This window comes from Archocentrus centrarchus, unplaced genomic scaffold (genome assembly GCF_007364275.1).
Source record: "Archocentrus centrarchus isolate MPI-CPG fArcCen1 unplaced genomic scaffold, fArcCen1 scaffold_41_ctg1, whole genome shotgun sequence".
Classification (NCBI taxonomy): Eukaryota; Metazoa; Chordata; class Actinopteri; order Cichliformes; family Cichlidae; genus Archocentrus; species Archocentrus centrarchus.
This window is the reverse complement of record NW_022060267.1, coordinates 987,815-1,008,022: the sequence shown is the minus strand read 5'-3', so window position 1 is coordinate 1,008,022 and position 20,208 is coordinate 987,815. Positions and strand designations below refer to the sequence as shown.

The window sequence follows — 20,208 nt, the reverse complement described above, 5'->3', positions numbered from 1 at the left end:
AGCTCAGCATTCACTGCAAAGGGCAGTAACCCCAGCACACACACACACACTTACACACACACACACACACACACACACACACACACACACACACACACACACACACACACACACACCTTACCCTTTACTCTCACCTTTAACTGTACTTCACACACCAAGTGGCTGCACGCCGGCCTGTCCGGCGTCCCCAGTGCCTTTACTAAATATAACTGCACTTTATCGGAGGAGGGGGAGGGGCATGTTATACATGCTGTAGGTCCTCCTGCTGCAGCACTCTATTTGATTCTACTGTGTCAATAAAATAACACTGGAACTTCTGGCACCTCTCTAAATAACTGCCACATGTAACTGTACAGTAACAGTACCACATGCTGCACTACGAGTAGCAGTGGTAATAATCATTATGTTTTAATACTGCTTGTAGTTGTAGTAGTATTACCAGTACTCGTAAGTCCTTGTGCGAGCTTATACTGGATTTTAAACACACACACACACAAGTTTGTCTTTATGGATTTGTGGGGATCCTTGTTTGCACATGTTCCCAACTAAAAACTGAACTTTCCCAGCTAGCACTGGTATCCCTGCTAGCACAGGTGCAGGTATCCTGTATGTGGTTTATCACTCAGATACCTGCTAATCAGTAACCTTCACATAAAATCCCAGAATTTCACTCACCAAAACTGGCGCTCAGACTTCTGGGACAACATGTTTAAACACTTTAACATGGGAGTCTGTGGGGACTGATTCACTGATGGAACCCCAAGTGGATATTAGAGGAACTGCAGTTTTTGGCACTTCAGTTCTCTGGCAAAGAGAAAAATGGAGGTTGTCCACCATTCATTTATTTAAATAAACTGCTGGATAAACTGTTTATAATGTGATGTGGTTAATCTCTTTTTTGTAACTGACAGAAGCTGAACCATTTCCCCTGTTAACATACAGCAGATTCATTACTGAATATAAAGATAAATTAAAAATGTATATATAGCAATTATCAGCATATGAATTTACCTGCTGCACATGTAGGTCTGTGTTTCCAGTTTCTTTAAGAATGATGATCGTCACATAAGACATGAGATGCATCACTAAGACTTTTTATTTTTTGAAAGAGGCCTGAGCTATACTGTCAGCTACACCTCCTCACTGCTTAGAGTTGCTCTAACTCACTGTTAAGCTGTCCATGCTAACATGTTTGAGGTTCTGAGTGAACCCTTGTGAATATGTGCCCTGGCTTTAAGGGTCTGATTCAGGTCAGGGGGCCTTTGATGAAATCCCTACATGTGTGGGTGCCTAAGCTTACACATTTTTCTTTGCAAGAGCCAGTATAAGTTTTAAACCAAAAATAATAAGGACACTTCTACATTATGAGGCTATTTCAGACATCCCTCACTCCTTCAAAGGACTCCTTGAGGTTCAGACCTGGTTTTAAGACTTAAATTAAGGAACCTGATAAGGCACTAGGTTAAACTGTAAACATGTTTGACCAACTAGACACAGCAAACACACCGGTCTTTCCTCTTCTCCAACTGTAGTGACAGTGAAGCCAAGCGCTAAATACGCTTCGTCGTATTTCCTCGTCTTAGCTTTCGGGTGACTTTCTTTTGTCTCATTATCTTTGTCTCTCTCCGCTTTTCTTTTCATCCCTGTTAAAAACGTTTTCATGTTGGGGGTTGTTATGTTGAATAACGGAGGCTATAGGCAGAACGCAGTCGGAGCTTTCTGTTGACTCAACACTGTTAACCAAGGTAAACCTGTTGTCTTGTAAGTCGTAAAATGTTGCACTGTCGCAAACGTGACAGAAGTAACAATGACAGCGCCACTGCCGCCTACTGTAGTGGATGCGCAATTACACTTTATACTAGTACGGCCCCCCAAAAAAAAGCCTGTTCCCCAGGGTCACACGCGCCCCCCCAGGTATCGCACCGCGCCCCCCAAAGGGGGCGCGCCCCACTATTTGAGAACTAACATGTGGTCCCACACGTGTAAAAAGACAAATGTCTGGGTTTTTTGTTTTTTTTTGCAAGCTCCAGTGTCAGTCTGAGTCCAAAATAAACATGAGGCCATCCTTGAAAGGACTCTTTGAGGATTCAAGCCTGGTTCTAGTGTTAGATTTATATTAGGTGACCTGATGTCACCCTACAGAGGACAAATTTGGGTCACTTGTTAACCATGAAGCTGGACTCTTCGAGGGTTCAAACCTGGTTTCAAAGTATAAGTGTAATTTAGAAGGGACTATGTGAAAGATGGAGGACATTTGTGCATCTTTTTTATGGAGTCAGCGCAGCCTTTCCTGCTTCAGAGGACATTTTGAGGGTTCATACTTGGTTTTAAAGTTATGGTTTAGGTTTAGGACCTGATAAGGCAGCATGTTGGCACAGGTCCCCATGTGTGTGCAAAGATGAACCTGGGTGTGTGAGTGGGTACCTGTGCAAGATAAACCAGAGCAGAGTGAGCATGTGAGGACACTGATTTATTATGAGGACAGCGCTGCCTTTTCTCCTTCTGGAGGTTCAGGCTTTGAGGCTTTGAGGCTCAAGCTTCGGTCAGGGGGCCTGATAAGGCACTAGGTTAACAGGAGTCCCCACTTATGTAGAAAGACAAACACAATGAAGGGTCCATCCGTCCAAACCAAACATTAGGGGTGATGTATGTAAGTGTACAATAATTCAGTTCACAGAAGTCACCTGAAGCTGTAGTGCACACACACACACACACAGACACACACACAGAGTGTAAGAATAACCATGTTTGTTTTATTTCTTTCAGGTGTGCAGCTGGTTTCCACAGAGCTCTGACTGGACGCTGGTCCGTCTCCACTGTAAAAAAACATGCTAACACTGCCTCCCTGTTTTAAACATGAGGTGTACATCAGGTCATGTGTGGACAGGCTAACAGCTGCAGAGATAAAATGCTCTCATTCACCTCTCGCAGCAGGAAATACACCTGAGGATTAAAATGCTTAAAAAAAAAAAAAAAAAAAACTACAGAAGCACAGAGGTTGAAACGCAGGGAGGAGGGGGGGGTGGCGTCCGACTCGTGTGCCGATGAAGGAGGTAAAGGTGGCCGTGTTGTCTTAATAACCAGCTTTCCGCAGGTGTTCCACCACGGTGTGAACCTTGTTGGACACCTGTCCACCAGAGGCATCTTTTGTGCCCATGGCTATGACTATTGCTATGGAGACAGAAAGGAAGCAGGTGAGACCGGAGGTTGAAACTGAATTTAAAGGGTAAAAATCCACGCAGTCAGTGGGAATGTCTTACCTTGTTTTGTCTTCCCGACACAGATGCTGTACGTGTTTCCTTCAGCATCTGCTGCAGTCTTCACGTCCATCGCAAACATCGGGTCTACGTCCAGCTGGTCTCGGATCAGCCGGCACCTCCTTCCGGCGATATAAACGCCGTTCTGAGCGAAGCTCGATCGGTCGCTGGCACACAGCTTCTTGATCTCATCAGCCTAGGACAGGGACAGAGAGAGAAGTTAGTGGATCCGATCAATCGAGTCCTCCACATTCCCAGCCACCCTGAAGTACCCACCAGGACCAGCATGCACCGCTGCCCTTTTCCTGCCTGTGTTTGTCTAAATTTGAGGATAAGAGCAGCTCCAGAGTATCACACACAGACAGACAGGAAGCTACAGATTATCAGGCAGAGAATTAAAAACTGATTAAAATGAAACATGATGTGGAGCAATGAGTTCGATGATGCTGCAGAGATGCTGCTGCATGAGGAGACGGGGTGTTCTGGCTCATTTGTTTGTGTTGTTCCAGCTAGAATCTGAACAAATAAACTCTGTTTGTGCTGCTCATTAAACTCTAGTTTTACTGGTTTGGCTCAGTTTTGTTGCTGTGTCACAGCTCAAGTGCTGCCGGCCCAGTTCAGAGACACGCCGCTAACCAGTGCTAACAACCGCTAACCAGTGCTAACAACCGCTAACCAGTGCTGTGCTCCGTTACATATTTAAACGTGAAGATTAAATATGATCTAATATTTTTTTTATTGTCACTGTACCAAGTTTTTGGATTTAAGCATTTATTTATCTATTGACTGATTATGTTATTATTTTGATTATTGGTTTTAGTTTCATATACGTCAGCTACATTGATAAACTAATTTTTAAATCTGTATTTTGTTAAACTCATAGTTGATAAATTCAGTATTTTAGTTGTTATCCGGTGTGTGTGCTCTGTAATGATGCAGAGTGTGTTCCTCACTCTGCTGTGATGAACTGGTTCTTGTATGTGAGAGCTGAGGTCTGACAGAGCAGAAACAGAGCTGAATCAGGTGGAGAGCGCGCTGACAGCAGCTTTCACGTCTGTCGCGTTCCTGTACTCATTTAACCTTTGAAGTATTTCCGCTCAGAGGGAAAAACTTTCCCTTCCTTTCTGGTAATCGGAGCGAGCTTCCGTAACGCTGAGGCCGGCGGTGTTTTCCAGCAGCTGGGAGGGCGGCTCTGAGAGGAAGCAGCGCTCAGGTGCCTTCAAAGCTCACGGCTCATTCATCTTCATCAAATTAAACTGAGACGAGCTCCAGAAGAAGAGCAGCTCAGGCCTCCTGCTCTGCTGCATGCTGGCATTTAAACATCGCTCTGCTTTGGGACGACTTTTCTGAGAGTGAAGGAGGAGCGAGGAGAAAGAATGTGAAGGCGACAAGTCAAGACACGAACACACACACACACACACACACACACACACACACACACACACACACACACGCGCGCTGCTGCCTGCACAGGCAAAACCACTTCCCGAAAAACCATCACCCAATCAGAGAGGAGACCTGTAGGGAGCATATTCTCTATGCAGTGTAACACACACACACACACACACACACACACACGGGAACTAACATTTAAAGTAAAAACTGTAAAAAATAAACTAACCCTGCAGGTGTATGTGTGACATTGTGCAACACTCCACCTCTCACCTCACCGTGCACGCATGCGTGCGTGTGCGCGCGCGCATGTGTTTGTGTGTGTGTGTGTGTGTGTGTGTGTGTGTGTGCGCGTGTGCGCGTGTGTGCGCATGTGTGTGTGTGTGTGTGTGCGTGTGTGTGTGAGAAACAAGAAGTGATTGCTCTTCTTCCTGTATTCACTGTTTTTGACACTGTCTCCTTATATGGCAGTCAAACCAAAGCACAAACACCCGGAAACTACCAGAAACCCACAACCGTTACCCTGCTGCACACACAGCCCCCTGCACAAAAACTGAAACATTTGTGTCCCGCTGAACGCTGGTTAACAAAAACTAATCAGATGCTGGCAGCCACTGAGCCGGGTTTTACAATAAAGAGCAGAAATCCACCCCATGAAAACCACATTCCTGCTTCCTGGAACCCGACTACAGTCTTAAACAGTAAAGTCGTGTTAAAGTGCATCAAAAGTAACAAATACGTCTTCAAAAATGTCACATTTAGTCAAACTGAGGAACTTTATGCACATAAAACCTGGATCTGTAAATGAGCTCCAAACAGGGAAAAAAAGGGGAATTAGCTACTTTTAAAGCTGTTTGTAGTCAGCCGCTGACCCGAGCTGCCTCATCTGCTCGCTCATCAACTTTCCCCTTCAAAGACAAGCTTCACATTTCTTTTTTCAAACCTGGATGACACGTGTGTTTTCCTGCAGTGCCTGAACACAGCACTGAGAGCGGGAAGTGAACTAGCCAGCCAACAACCTGAACACGCCCAAAGCCCAAGAAGAAGAAGACACAGACATGCAAACTAACAGCCTGTTTGCAACTGTGGGGCACAAAGTCAGGAAAGTTTCCTACGACAGAAAACCAGCCAATGGGCTGAAGTATGTACAGGTGATGTCACCTGTCAGAGCGTCTTACTTTAGTTTAATGGCGTTTTAAAACTCTCAGCAGCAGCTTTTAAAGGAGGAAGTGGAATTTTTTATAGTGTGCTGACAAACACTGAGCAGTTTGTAGAGACAGGAACAGGAACTCTGTGTGTATGTGTGTGTCTGTGTGTCTGTGTGTACCGTGACTTGCAGTGTGCCGGCCCAGACGCTCTCCTGCCCAGATGTGCAGCCACAGATGGCAGCTTGTGCCACCGGGGCCGTCCCGCTCTGGTCGGCTGTCTTCATGCTGTCGATGTAGGCGTTCCACGACATCCTGATCAAGAACACACACACTGATCAACAACCCGCATTCACAATCACTAAATCAATACCTCCCTCTGCTGTGTGTGATAGGGAGAGGGGGAGGGAGAGCATGTCAGCTTACCTGTGCAGGTAGAGTCTTGGGTGTGAAGAAGAAGAGAGAGAGCAGTCGAATGCAGAAAGGAGGAAGAAGAGTCGTCTTTTATAGGCCCGGCCACTCCCAGCCTGCAGGCGGCTTCCTGTCTCAGTGTGCCCTCCTCTCAGCCTCTGTCACTCTGCCTCCCACTCTCAACACCTGGGAAGTAAAAGAACAAGGAAGTGACACTCACACCTAGAAACACACTTTAAAACTGCAGTCCTGTAACCTGCTGAGCTGTAGTTGGACAGTCTCTGTCCCAGAGGAGCGCCCTAATGAAATTACATTCATAACCGAGCGGCACCCTGCAGGGCTGAAAAATCCACCTGCAGTCCCGCTAATGCCCACCAGAGGCTCCAGCACTGAGGCAGCCCCATAGACTCCCATGTTAAAGCTTTCCCGCAGAAAGAAGCATGTTTACAGCTAATACAGAAACTGATTTGGTCCTTCATAACAGCTGGTTCTGTAACTCACCTGTTTAGATTAGATTCAAGTATATGTCCTTTTACTCTGGAAAAGCATCTGCGTATCAAACCAGGTGTGAGTAAAAATAAGCTTCAGTTTCACACAGAGAAACAGGAGTTTAATGAGTCGGGAACAGATATATACGTAAACTGAGAACAGAGCAGAAAATGGGGCGAGGAGGAGTATCTGTGCGTACACATGGATAATAAGCCTCTAAAGGTCTCACCTGGAGCATTTTCCACTCAGATCAGTTTTTGTCAGCAGCAGAGATACTGAGAGTAACAGAACCCCACATGGGCATTCCACAGGGCTCCATCATCGGGCCTCTACCTTTTATTCAGATTTAAATTATATTCTTGTTTGTAAAAGCACAACTGGAATAAAGTTTAAAGATTGCATTATTAGGGGCGTGGCCTCTCTGACTGACAGGTGGATGGCAACACAGGGGGCTGTAGCTGCTAGCTGTCTGCTAGCTTACCCTCAGCTAACTGTCCTGAACTGGACCTCTGGACCATGTTGGTGCTGTTGGAGCTTTTGCAATCATCCGACCAATAATATGGCTGCTGTGGCTTCACTGGACTAAGAAGGCAGAGCTCTCACAGTCTGGGGATGTACAGTCTTTAGCATTAGCTACTAACTTAGCACTCCACCCTCTCTCACTTGTGGCTCAAAACAAAACCAAACGGTGGCAGTTTTGATGGAGTAGAACTGTTTCAAACTGAACGCAGTGAGCTGTGAATTAACTTGAAGATTTGATTGCTGTGCTACTTTCTGTAATTTGTGAACTTTAGCATTTGCTGAGCCTCTGATCATAAAAATACATTTCAGAGTGAGCAGACCGGCGTCAGCATGTTTGTTTCTGCTGTAAAGATGGACTCAGTGGTGGAGCTTTGAGTGGACATCTGAGGAACTGTAGACCTGCCTTCACTGATGGTCAGCCTGCACCTTTACTAACTAAGCAGCCAACCTCAGTCTCTCAGTGAACGAGTGCAGATGAAGGATTGTGAGGTGTGAGCAAGAAGCTGCTGAGAAACTTGTCTCAAACAAACCACTTCCTCCCGAGTCGTTTCACTTCGCCTCCACGCCCACTCCCACGGCTGCCTACTTGGTGCACCTCACATCCAGAGACATTAAAACATGTGAGGGACGTATTAAAGTTAACCTTCATCGACCTCTAACTGTTAACTCTAGAGGGCAGCGAGCTCACTCACAGCTGAAGTGCATTATGGGAGCTGCAGTTCAACAGAGGTGCGCCTGTAGAAAGCCACAGTGTCTCTATCTGCTCGCACACGCTGCATACCTCAGGTTAACACACACATACCTGAGCCAGTTCAGGCCTGTGTGTCAGCAGCATGTTTGAACACGGTGGTCATACTTCACAGTACGCCCACCCCGCCACAGCATGTGCTTCACTGAATGAGGCCTTTATCAGGCTGGAATCTGCAACATGAGCACACACACTAACTCCAGGCTTTTGCATTTCTGAGGACTGAAGTGTGTGTTTTAAAGTGAGGCCTGGGAAACAAGTCCAACAGGTACAGGGTCTCTTCATTTGACCTCTGACCCCAGGCAAAAAGCTTGGTGAAGAATGAGAAGCACACAGAGCCATGAGCCAGCTGTGAAGGGAGAGGAGGTGCAGTGACTCAGGCAGGACGGGTTCATACAGGCCGACAGGTACAGTATGCGTACCCTGAGGAGACGCTCTCTTTGTGCCTCTGTGGCAGGATGCAGGAGGCCAAAGCTCCTTCACTCTGAGTTTAACTGACAGAGTGAAGTCCACTCTCTGCCTTTCCCCACTCATAAGCTGCTGCACTTCATGTCTGATGATGCAGTACTGCATCCATCACGTTCTGACGTGACTCAAACTGAATGATGCACACAGGCATGAAGGCTGAGGGGTCTGCACCATCAGAGAGCCCATTCAAAACCTCCAAAGTCCCTTTGGGCTCTCAGAGGAGGGACAGAAAGTGCTGCTGTGGTTGTTAGCAGGGCTTAAAGTGGGGTTTAGTGGGTGGGGAACCCTGAACAGCGTGAGGGAAAGAATCACTTCAATAACTTGTAGCTGCTGTGGGTTCCTCTGTGTGCGGGCTGTGGTCAGCTGACTGGTTTCCTGCTCTTTAACTGGCTGAGTTACATGAACTTTAACAGAGACCACGAAAGGCTGGGATACAGTTCTCACAGTTAGCCTGTTGTCATGTCACCTTTGTGTGACTTTGACCATGTGGCAGTGGTGCAGTGGCCTTCGCCTTGCAGTCAGAAGGTTGCAGGTTTGAGCCCCTGTACCTGCGTTGGTTCCTTGAGCGAGACACTTAAACCACATTGCCTAAAGGTAGCACCGGTCTCTGGCTGCATGACCGCAGATGCTCGTCTCTGGATGAGTGATCTGGAACCATCATTTCGTTGTGTGCGCACAGTGACAATGAGTTGAATCCAACATCTAACCATGAACAGCACAGCAGTGTGAGCTTTACCACAATAATGCAAACTAATCAGTTTAGCCTGCCTCCACCTCACTGCCTCATCATGCATCCTGTGAAAAACTCTAAGTTTCATGACATGAAAAAATCATAAAGCAGGAAATCATTCCAAAAACTGAATTCCTCACAGCGTCCTCTGACTCATCGTTAGCATCATTTAGCCTTTTCTACCTGCTGCTCACAAGCACGTGTTAGAGGTTTTATTTGAAACCTTTGAAATGAGCTGCCACTGAAACACAGCGAGTCTGCTGATGTTCAGCAGTGATGAAGGCCTGCCAGGCTGCAGCACACGATGGGGAGTTAATCTGCGCCTCTGATTTAACTCCCCATGAACAGAAGCAGCCTGGACGCTCTCCTGGCTCGCTGTGACTCCGGGTGTGGACGAGAGGGTGGAGTGTATAGTTATAGCACACAGCACCATCTGCAGCGCAGCCTTCACAGATAGCCATCAGTTATTTCTGCTGCGATGAAGCCAAAGGTCACCGTGATGTGAGCCAGGCGGCGTCGTGCAGAGCGCCGTTATGTGACGCTGATTTGCATTTACAGACGGATCCACGCCGAGCGAGCGGGAAGAAGCAGTTCTGAGTGGTTCTGGGCTTTCATTAAGCTCTCTGCTGTGAGGCTCATTTAGAGAATCCTCACAAGCTGATTAGATCAAATCGAAACATCCTGCACGCTGTATGCGGGGCTCTGATGCAGCACAGACACACACCGAGGCCACAAAGCTCTTAATGGAGAAGCTGCTCAGCTCAGTGTGATCCTTCTGATTCAAACAATCAGATCAGACACGTCGAGGCCTTCATTCAACAGCTCAGCCACCATTTAAGGAGGTCAAAGCAGAGCGCACGCACACACACACACACACACACACACACACAGACTTCCTCAGTAACTGAACTCTTGCTTTCTGACTCAAGTTGAAAGAAGTTGAAGCGAGTAGGAAAGAGGAAGTGGTGTCCTCCTCAGACTCACACACACACTTCGCTGCAGTTTGAGGACTGTAAAGTGTGTGTGACCTTATATGGTGAAGCACAGAGAAGTGAAGTGTGTGTGTGTGTCTGTGTGCACGTGTGTGTGAGTGTGTGATGGAAAAATCACATTTTGAGTATGTAAATTGACTTTTATCACAAGTGCTTTTTAAAGACGACACTTGTCGCGTCTGATAGGAAACAAAGTTTGAACTAGAATCTTCTTCGAAGGCCACGCCCACTTCCTGCCTCTAGGTCGTACTTCCTGTGACTTACAGTCGCACACATGCACAGGACTCCTCCACCCTTGCACCTCTGCAGAGATGAGCAGAGGCTCACCTCATTCAAAGGAGGAGGAGCATCATGCTGAGATGCTTCAAAAATGGCGTCTTTCAGACGGTTTGTGGTCGCTTTGCTGCTTTTATACCAACAGGAAGTGCGACTCCGCTCCTGCACGGGCCCAGAATCAGAGGTCCTGACGCAGAGAAATACAACCAATGACAGCTCTGTGGTAACACAATGAAAACAGGGACTGTGGCAGCTTTCAGCAGCACTCAAATTAAACCCCACCAGAGCTTCTATGCAGGCAGATCTGATCCTCTGTGGGGACCTGCTCCCAGACAAGTGCCAGAGGTGCTGCCTGCACGGCTCCCAGGAGGACTGTGGTCCCCCCACCACCCCCCACGATCATCCCATGACGGTGTAGCAGCTCGTGCAGAGCACAAGTTTCATAATTTTGTGCCTTCCCTGGGAAGTTGCATCATCCTCTCACAGAGTGCCGTGCAAAAGTCTTGAACCACCTTTTCTTTATATTTGGTGTTATTTCCTGTCCTGTCTGCAGGAACAGTTTTCACAGTCTAAACCTGATGGTCCTTTTCTGCATCCATAACTCCATTAATTCTGACATTAATCTCCAGCCCCACTGGCTGAGAAGCAGCTCCAACCATGATGGAGGCTCCACCCTGTTTCACAGAGCTGCAGACTCTCTCATGGCTCCATCAGACCCGGTCCCCTGATGTTCAGCCCTTCCACTGAGACCATCTCTGAGGAGGCTTCAGGTCCAGATGCCCCCTCAGCATTTTTCCTGTTCATCTGCTGCCTGTAGTTTTTCTTTTGTCCTCCTCTTCTCCAGTTTCCTGAGACTTTTAAGGACACACTGCACGGTGCTGAGATATTCCGGGTCGGAAGCTGACTGCTCTTTGACATCACGACCTTCCTGTCAAACTGTTATCTTTGACATCTCTCACAGATTCAGCTAAAGATACAGTTAAAATGGGCTCTCTGCCAAATCATCTGTTATGTGTAGACACAGGACTGGTTCAGTCCGTGAGTGTGGAGCCTTCCATGTTTGAATGATTGACAGGTCACAGTCAGTGGCTTAAACAAAAACATAGGACCATTAAAATTATGGCTTTATTTTGAAACCTGTTCTGGAGATACCTCATCTTCCCCTCTTCTTCTGTGGCTGAGTTTATCTCAGCTATTCCAACATGTTTATTAGCATATAATTTTAATTTGCCATGCTGTAGCTGTGGTGCAGTGTGCGTCTCTTTAATATCAAACCTGTGTGCAGAGCCCAGACTCAGAGATCACGCTGCACACGCTGATATCCGCCGGCCCATTGGCTGCGGTGCGGTTTGGTTTAATGTCGGGGGGGCGGGAGCAGTCTGCTCATATTTGACTCTACAAACTCCAGAAAAGCTGTGACTGCAGGAAGTTTCAGGAGTGCTTCACATCTTATTCTACTGGATTAAAGCTGACGTGCAGCAGGTTCGCTGACAGGCGTTTTATCTGACAGGTAACCTGCAGGTACTGGTCCTACAAATGCTCCATGAGATCCTTCAGAATATGAAGTAGCCCACAGCAGCAGACTGAAGCCTCCTGAGTAAAGACTCACCATCCTGCAGCAGCGCAGCCTCCGGCCCATCGTATGGCCTGTGGCCTCGCAGCCAGAGCTGCAGCCTCACTGTCTGACGTGTGCTGCCCCCTGCTGGACACAAGGAGCTACAACAGGAGGCTCAGAGGAGGTTGGTCCTGCTCCATTCAGAGATCAGAACATTTAAAAACAATAAAGGAGCGCATCCCTATGAACCAATCAACAACCAGAACACCAGACAGACTGTATCCTGGCCCAATCAGGCTTCAGCTCTCTGACACGTCAGCTTTATATGAATCAATAAAATTTATTGACTTTATTTCGAGCTAGGGCCACATCTAGTAGGCAGTAACACAGAATAAATGTGTGTGTGTGTGCAGGGACAGATGAAGAGCTGCACGGCGTGCTTCTCCGCTGTCTGCCTGCCTGCACTAACCAAGCAGGTGTTACACAGAGGCTCCGCCCTCCATCAGTCTGCTCCACTTCCTGAAGTCCAACATGGTCGTCCTCTCAGGGTTGGTGTTTTAGTAAAGATATGCTTCCTGTTACTACATTCACACTCTCAGCTTTGGGTTCAGCATCTTACCCGGAAAAACCAATCAACACTGGAGGAGGCGGGATCAAACCACTGACCTTCTGATTGGCAGACAACCCGCTGAACCCCCTGAGCCACAGCCACCTTTCACTTTAAACTTCAGGAATATTTCAGGTTAAGGTGCTTTGCATTCAGTGGAAAGGTCTGAAGCTTGATGGAAAAAGTGGATTTAAACAGGTGCCATAGAGGAGGAAGTCTCTTCACTCAGCAGGCACCTCCAAACTCCTCTGGGCTTTTATTCTGAAGGCTCCATCTGAACTGATTACATGCAGGATCGACAATCCGATCGGACAAATGCTCGAAACCTTCATTCACTCATTCACCCAACCTTCTTTGACCCTGGAGAACAGATCGGTAAATGACCGGCTTAATCGATGTTAGCCGCTAACGACCAGGCTAACTGGGCGTGGCTAATGTGCGACCCCGGCAGAAACAGGAAGTGCTGCAAAGGAAATCACAAAGCGACAGGAAAACAGAGTGAGGTCTTTATTCATCCACGTTCTCCTCAGCCATGGCCGTTACTACGGTTACACATCAATCCCATGATGCTGTGTGTTGTTGGGGAGACGGGGGCGGGGCTTCTACAAATAAGACTTCTTAATCACTGAAAACAGAATGATGTCTGAACTACATTTCATTTACATTCTTTACAAAAAGAATTCAGAGTGTGTGTGTGTGTACCAAACCGTGTGTGTGTGTGTGTGTGTGTGTGTGTGTGTGTATGTGTGTGTGTGTTAACCTTGGTACAACCGTTTTAAACACTGTTTGTTCACTTTAAAGGAGCAGCTCACAAAGCCCGGACTGCTCCTTTAATCTGACGTTTGACAGGTTTGTGCTGCAGTCTGAGTGTGTGTCTGTATGTGTGTGTGTTAAACGTCGAGGACGTAGGTCTTGTAGAGGCGGTTCATCTGCTCCAGGAAGATGAAGGTGAGGACGGTGTGCGGTCCGAGGCGGGCGTAGTACGGAGTGAAGCCCTTCCACAGGGAGAAGAAGCCCTCCTTCCCCACCACTCGAACCAGCACCTCCTGATCCCAACACACAAACGTCAGCCAGTGAGCGCAGCTGTGGAAAATTCCACACTTACTGTAACACAGACACTGTACACTCACCAGCCACTTTATTAGGTACACCTGTTCAACCACTCATTAACACAAATATCTAATCAGCCAATCGCACGGCAGCATCTCAGTGCATTTGGGCAGGTAGATGCAGTCAAGACGAGCTGCTGAAGTTCAAACTGAGCATCAGGATGTGGAGGAAAGGTGACCTGAGGAGAACCTGAACATTTCACAAACTGCTGACTTTCCCACAGAACCATCTCTGAGGTTTACAGAGGAACAGAGGGAATATCCAATGAGCTGCAGCTCTCTGGGAGAAAAGTCAGAGGTCAGAGGTGAATGGACAGTCTGCTTTGAAATAGGCCCTCACTACAGCTGAGGTATGCAGAAGAGCATCTGTGAACCCTCACATGTCAAACCTGAAGCAGACGGGCTGCAGCAGACTGGCCCCTCCCCGAGGCTGCAGCTCACACAGGCTCTGCACAGCTGGACACCAGAGGGCCGGAGAAGCTCTGCAGACGCTCGGCTCAGACTGTGGTGTAAACAGCACGAGAGCATGGATCCATCAGGCTGTTCAGGCTGCTGCTGGGGGGGCACACTGTGGGCTCCTCAGCACCACCTGAGCATCGTTAAACCTCACAGCCTTCCTGAGTGTTGCTGCTGACCTCAGTGTATCATCTCCTGATGGCTGCATCCAGCAGGATACCACAGCAGGTCACAAAGATCAGATCAGCTCACATGCTTTCCTGAACATGACTGAACTCTAAGATTCCCATCATGGATGCAGCTGATAGACCTGCAGCAGCTGTGATGCTGTCACATCAACAGGAAACAGGCTGTACCTAATAAAGTGGCATGTTACCGTATACAGCATGGTGCCAGAGCATCAGAAAATACACAAGTGTGCTAGGACACCTGATCTGAGGAACATCAGAACACACAGAACATGAAGGTTCTCACAGGACGCCTTAAAGACAGAACTGAACTGAAACCAGTGTTAAACCTGAGTCATGTGACTAAGCCTCACAATGATCGGGAACACTGACGCACACTGAGCCCTGATTACGAACACAGAGGTCAAAGGTCAGCAGCAGACTCACCAAACCGTTTTTGTACTCGGGCTTCCCGTCGATCATCTTCATGTTCTGGATCCTGAGGAGGAGAAGGAGAAGGTCAGACTGAGCTCGACCTCAGAAGGTGACATCATCAAACTCGCTCGTCTCACCTGGTCTTCACGATGTCGACGGGCATTGAGGCTGCCGTGGTAACCAGACCACTGATCATACTGGCACAGAAGTGGCACAGAATATCATCTCTGAAGTAACCTGAAAGCATACACACGGGTTCATGGCGCGCGTGTCGCTGCGAGGTGTGTTTATGTGTGTGCGTGAGTGTGAGATCAGCACCTGAGTCGAGCAGCGCCTGTTTGGACTGTGAGTACGAGGCCAGCTGAGCGGCGTTCACCACCACCGCTCGGGCCATGGTGGGAATGCAGCCCTGCAACACACGGAGTTACTGTCAGTTCCTGAAACACCGGGAATGGTTTAATCCCGGCGGGAAGCGAGCGCTGCACGGAGCAGGTCTGCAGGCATCTCTGTGGGAAGGTGACCAGTGAGGGCAGAGGAGCTGGCATAGACGGGTGTGAGCAGTTTAGCATCCGTGAGGTTTAAAGATAATCATTTCATCAGTGCAGCTGGCCAGAATGGATACTGAGAGGTTAAACTGCCCCCTGCAGGACCGTGAGGGTACTGCAGGGGCATTTTCAACCCTTATCAAGTGCAATGATTCCATGTTTAAGAGTTATAGAGTGTTTATGATCTAACCACAAACTGAAATCACTCTTCACTGTTTATCTGTTTGCATCTGCCGCTCGTCTGTGCAGGGAAACCGTTCCAGACTGCCAGCTACAAAAGGAGGAAGCAGCAGCTGAGACTAACGAGCAGGACCTTCAGCTGGAGGAACACAGGTTATTCACAGAGTAACGTGCACCTGAGAACAGAGACGATGACGAGTGTTCGTATTAAACACAGGAGGCCTTTAGATCGAGGTGCGGCATTCTTCACTGTGGGAATGGCTCATTTAGGAGACACATATTTAATATTTCAGGAACATTAAAGGTAACATTTTCCATAACATCCCAAGAACCAGCTGGGAATTTAAAACACGGGACAACATGTTAAAATCATGTTTCAGGCAACAACATCCACTGCACAATCTTTTTTTTAATAAAAGCTGCAACCGTACCCCACCGTTCTTATTTCACACCTAATACAGGAAGCTCAAAGAACTAGAAGGCTAAAAAAAATGAAGACTAAAAAACAAGTCTAATGTTAGATTTTCCTGCATCCATGAAACATGGCGTCCCTCAGGGATCCATTTTAGGTCCTCGTTTATTCTCAGCAGACACGTCCGCCCCTCGGCTCCGCCTCTCAGAAACAATCAAACTGAAACAACAGACACTCAGTTTTATCTGCTGCCTGCTACGCCTGACAGCACCTACTCAGGGTGAAGAGACGAACCTTTTCAACAATTAAATGACTGTCTGGACTAATGACGCATCATCCAAGCCCCAGTGAAGAACAACACCATGATAATGATGGGAAGCTCACCCTCCACAGCGTGGTGACTCCTTCTTCTCTGGTGATTCGAAAGAGGGCATTAAAAACGTTCTTGTAGCCCCTCCTCTGGTCTGGAGGCAGACTGCAGACACACAAACAGCGAGGAAACGCCTGCGGTCACGTCCTGTTCATACTACGCTCACAGGTGCTGCAGGTAAACAGAGTCTCACCGTCCGTCAGCTGTCATCCTGATCAGAGCCACCTCTGCTGGTGTTCCCACAAACGCCCCAATGGCTCCAGCCGTCATACCGATCGCAGCCTGCAGGGGGAGCACTCTGTTACTGAGCAGCACAGCGAGCATTCTGCCATCAACAGGTTATTATTCACCTGTCTTCAGCTGGTTTTAGACCGAACTACTCACACCTGTGCAGCTGATAGCAGAGCTAACAGCCTTCCAGCCTTGCACTGTGAACCAAGCGCACCTTGAGGAAGAAGTTCGGCGGCCGTCCGTCAGCTCCGGTCATTTTCTCAAACAGGATGGTGTAAATTCCCAAACGGGTCGTCGTGTACGTCGCCTGACGCAAAAGACCTGCTGACAGACTGACAAACACACAAACAAACACACGATGAAGCAGGGAGATGATGCACGAGTTAAACTGATAAAATCCGGGTCGGCTGAAGCGTCGTACCCGGTGTAGATGCCTTGCACGCCCTCGTTTTTCAGGATGGAGAACAGGGCGTGGAAGCTGGTTTTGTACTCTCGGGCCTTCGTCCCCTGACCGCTCAGCTGCATCCTGTTCTTCACCAGGTCCAGCGGCTGCACGAACACTGTGGCGCCCATCCTGGAGACACAGGTGAGAGGAGATCAGCACAGGTAGGAGGACTACAGAGCCAACCAGGGACAGCGTTTACACACCACCAACTGCTTTATGACAAATTCAAAGACACAGCAAAACCTGGGAATTCAGACATTTTTCCAGTGTATTGAACATTTCTAATGAACAGATTTTACTGTAACGCATTAAATTATACCTCCAACAAACTTTGGTCTGATGTTTGAAAGACTCGACGTTTCCACTAAAGTCCAAAGGATCAGTTTACCCCCCCCCCAAAAAAAAAAATCCCTCAAAAATTACATTTATAGTTTCATCAAAATTTCACACTTAGTGGGAGAATAAGACGAGGAGGAGCTGAGCTTTGTTTACACTTAAAAGTTAAAGAAAGCTGGAAACGATGAAGGCATGAAAACCTCGATACCCCTTAGACCTGCTCACAAATGCACTGATCTGGTGCCCGAGCTGCGCCGTCGACAACACGAAAACAAACAGTGGACTGTACGACTTTTAGTCCAAAGTCTAAAAGGTGAGGATTTGGTTGAGTGCAGCTCGAGGACAGAGGTGAATTCATGCTCCTGTTCACGGTGAAGCTGCAGCGATGTGGTAACGCCACAGCGATAAGCGTTCTGCGATATGAAGAGCTGCCACTGTGAGTTTATCAGGAGGTCAGAGTTCAGCCTGAGCGGCCTCTGAGGAAACACAGGCTGCAGGCAGGTGAGAGGGCGCGGGGTAAAATCCATTCAACTCCCGATGATAAAAACGTGTCTGAGGACGCTGGGACACGTTGGCGTCTTCATCTCTGTTATCGCCATGCTTCAGAGCAGAGCGTTTTCTAGTGAGGTCAGCACAGGTGAAGGTGAGTGTGCAGGTGACCAAAGATGGAGGAAACATCAGGTAAACAAAAGGAAAGTGGCGTCCACATTTCCACAAACACATGGAATTATTTAGTTAAAAAAAAACAGGGATGGGATGAAGGAGGTGGACCTGACCTGTGGGAAGTGTTCATTCTGACCATCAGGGCCAGCTCATGTGTCACCATTCTGCGTTACCGACACCTGAGGAGGGCGGGGCTACAGGTAAATCAGCTCACCAGCTGGACAGACTGACCTTGATGACACTGCCTCCACTCAGCACCAGCTCATAAATAACACCGCAGACACGAGCTTCCTCTGAAGTGTGCCTGAGGTCTCCTTTAGGGTGAGGAGCCGGATGCTCAGGGCAGAGCCACTGCTCCTCCACATCAGAAGGAGCCAGCTGAGGTGGATTGGACACCTGACCGGGATGCCCCCCGGGTACCTTCTGGATTGAGATCATGTTTCTCAGCTGGCTTGGGAACACCTTGGTGTCACAAGGAAGTGGTAGAGGAGGTCTGGGCACCTCTGCTTAGACTGCTGTTCTCAAGACCTGGAGAAGTGGTGGAACATGGACGCCATGGTTCAGCCCTGATTACACTGCATTGTGGGCAGTGCCTGCAGTCACACGGCGTCAGCCTCTGATGACGAAGGTCTTCAGGCCTGAGACACGGAGGTCCATTCCTTTACTGATAAACACCACGGACAGAAGCAGACTGTCTTTTCCTCGGGTAAAAGCTGGTCTGATGTGAGCCTGTGCTCCCACACTGCATTATGATGATGATGATGATGATGATGACAGAGAGCAAATGAAGAAGTGAACTTTTATAAGAAAAGGTCTGCAGGCGCCGCTCCAAACAGCCAGACTGTGCTGCATTTCTGTAGGTGTGAGGATGTTCTCCTCCAGTCTGAGATCAAACCCAACATGCGGTGACCTTTAACGGGTTATTATGAGTGTGTTCCACCTGCTGAAGTAACCTGATACTCACACACTTTATACTGCAAACATTACTAACAAAGAAAGCAGCCTGGATTACCTCATTTCCTGTCAGATACTCATATTAACCATGAGGTCAGGTTCAGTGATCTCTGTGAGCCAAGATTGGTCTGAACACTCAGTTTATCGTAGTTTTCTCCTATTTTTGGATCTGTATGATGTCAGAGGGGGTATAAGCCCCACTCACCGACCACTGGGGCTCAGTATGTGATAGGAAAGCTTGTTCTGGTGTGTGAATGGATGCTAAGCAGCTCCAGGAGAGCCCGGCTCATTAATGTTTGTTTGAAAACTGAGATCATAATCCACGATTACAGGTTTAACATCTCCTCATAGATCTCACTGACCCTGGCTCACTTCAGAGTCGGAATCGGGTTACAGCATCATAAAGCTGCCGGCTAACAGGCTACCGGGAGCTCAGCCTGGAGACCCGAACAGAGGGGCCCCTGAGCGGCCTGACCTCCGCTGAGCCACCGTTGTTAGCCTGCTAGCACGGTTAGCCTGGAGGAGTCCTTACTGTAAAGTCCAGGCGGGACGTTTTAAGCCATATTTTACGGGATATAAGCGGGACATTTCCGAGTCTTTCCCGCAGAGTTTGGCATGTTTAAAACAGCCCGCTAACACACACACGGGGGCGCAGAGGGCTGCATGACACCGGGGTGCTGAGGAAAAGTGTCCACGCTCCTCTGACAGCCAGCACCGGCTGCTAATCATCAGGGAGCCATGAGCGCGGCGCTCCCCAGCAGCCGCGGGCCGCTGTGCTGCCCTTCACCGCGGCAGGGTGATGACACGGAGCAGGTTACAAGACCAGCGCTGCGCTCTCCTCTGACCCCTGACATTAACGCGTTAGCACGGCAGCTAGCCGCAGCACCTACCCGGCCAGTCCCCCGAACAGGAACTTGATGGCCTTCGGGGAGGTCTTGGGTTTCGCCTCCGTCATGTTTTCCCCCGGTCGTTCAGTGGCCGCAGAGTCCGCGTTCAGAATCCCGCCGCCCGCCTGCCTGTGTGCCTCTGAGACGGGCCTTCCGACTGCTTTCTCTCCGTGACAGCAGCGGTAGAGAGCTCTGCAAGGTGACTCTATGCAGTCCGGAGACACGAAGAGCAGCGGACCAATCAGGAGGCGAGGAACGAGAATACGAAGGCTGACGAAAAACGACGATTATCATGCTCCCTTCAGGCTCTCCTTTAAAGTCGTACATCTGAACGCTTCAATTTGCACAGTTGAAGTGATGCCATACACAACATATTAGTGTTAATAGTGTTCATAATTAAAATGTTATTTTAAAATTACATTTAAC

The 20,208-nt window shown here is 48.4% G+C and overlaps 3 protein-coding genes across 3 annotated transcripts in view; all 3 read right to left on the bottom strand.

Annotated features, from left to right (window-relative positions):
* The window catches only part of LOC115776948 (NLR family CARD domain-containing protein 3-like), a 507,515-nt gene that overhangs the window by 243,658 nt on the left and 243,649 nt on the right, over nt 1-20,208 (bottom strand). The gene's annotated exons all lie outside the window — the stretch shown is intronic.
* Nucleotides 2,732-6,380, bottom strand: LOC115776973 (profilin-1-like). Its single transcript, XM_030724792.1, has 4 exons — nt 6,221-6,380; nt 5,977-6,109; nt 3,261-3,453; nt 2,732-3,171 (listed from the first exon to the last, which is right to left on the bottom strand). The coding sequence occupies exons 2-4, from the start codon at nt 6,106-6,108 to the stop codon at nt 3,074-3,076; spliced, it is 423 nt and encodes a 140-aa protein (XP_030580652.1). The 5' UTR covers nt 6,109; nt 6,221-6,380; the 3' UTR covers nt 2,732-3,073.
* On the bottom strand, nt 13,084-20,010 carry LOC115776967 (mitochondrial 2-oxoglutarate/malate carrier protein). The gene is made up of 9 exons (XM_030724780.1): nt 19,786-20,010; nt 16,919-17,071; nt 16,712-16,829; nt 16,460-16,548; nt 16,281-16,371; nt 15,078-15,168; nt 14,897-14,996; nt 14,772-14,823; nt 13,084-13,638 (listed from the first exon to the last, which is right to left on the bottom strand). Exons 1-9 carry the CDS (start codon nt 19,848-19,850, stop codon nt 13,483-13,485), a joined length of 915 nt encoding a protein of 304 aa, XP_030580640.1. The 5' UTR covers nt 19,851-20,010; the 3' UTR covers nt 13,084-13,482.

Excerpts from the sequence above, each read along its gene's own strand:
- LOC115776973 (XM_030724792.1), bottom strand. The coding sequence starts at position 6,108 with ATGTCGTGGAACGCCTACATCGACAGCATGAAGACAGCCGACCAGAGC. Across the intron at positions 3,454-5,976 it reads CCGGCACACTGCAAGTCACG|GCTGATGAGATCAAGAAGCT; the intron begins GTACACACAGAC and ends TCCCTGTCCTAG. Across the intron at positions 3,172-3,260 it reads TGTCGGGAAGACAAAACAAG|CAATAGTCATAGCCATGGGC; the intron begins GTAAGACATTCC and ends CTGTCTCCATAG.
- LOC115776967 (XM_030724780.1), bottom strand. The coding sequence starts at position 19,850 with ATGACGGAGGCGAAACCCAAGACCTCCCCGAAGGCCATCAAGTTCCTG. Across the intron at positions 17,072-19,785 it reads CTGTTCGGGGGACTGGCCGG|GATGGGCGCCACAGTGTTCG; the intron begins GTAGGTGCTGCG and ends CTGTGTCTCCAG. Across the intron at positions 15,169-16,280 it reads GAGTCACCACGCTGTGGAGG|GGCTGCATTCCCACCATGGC; the intron begins GTGAGCTTCCCA and ends CGTGTGTTGCAG.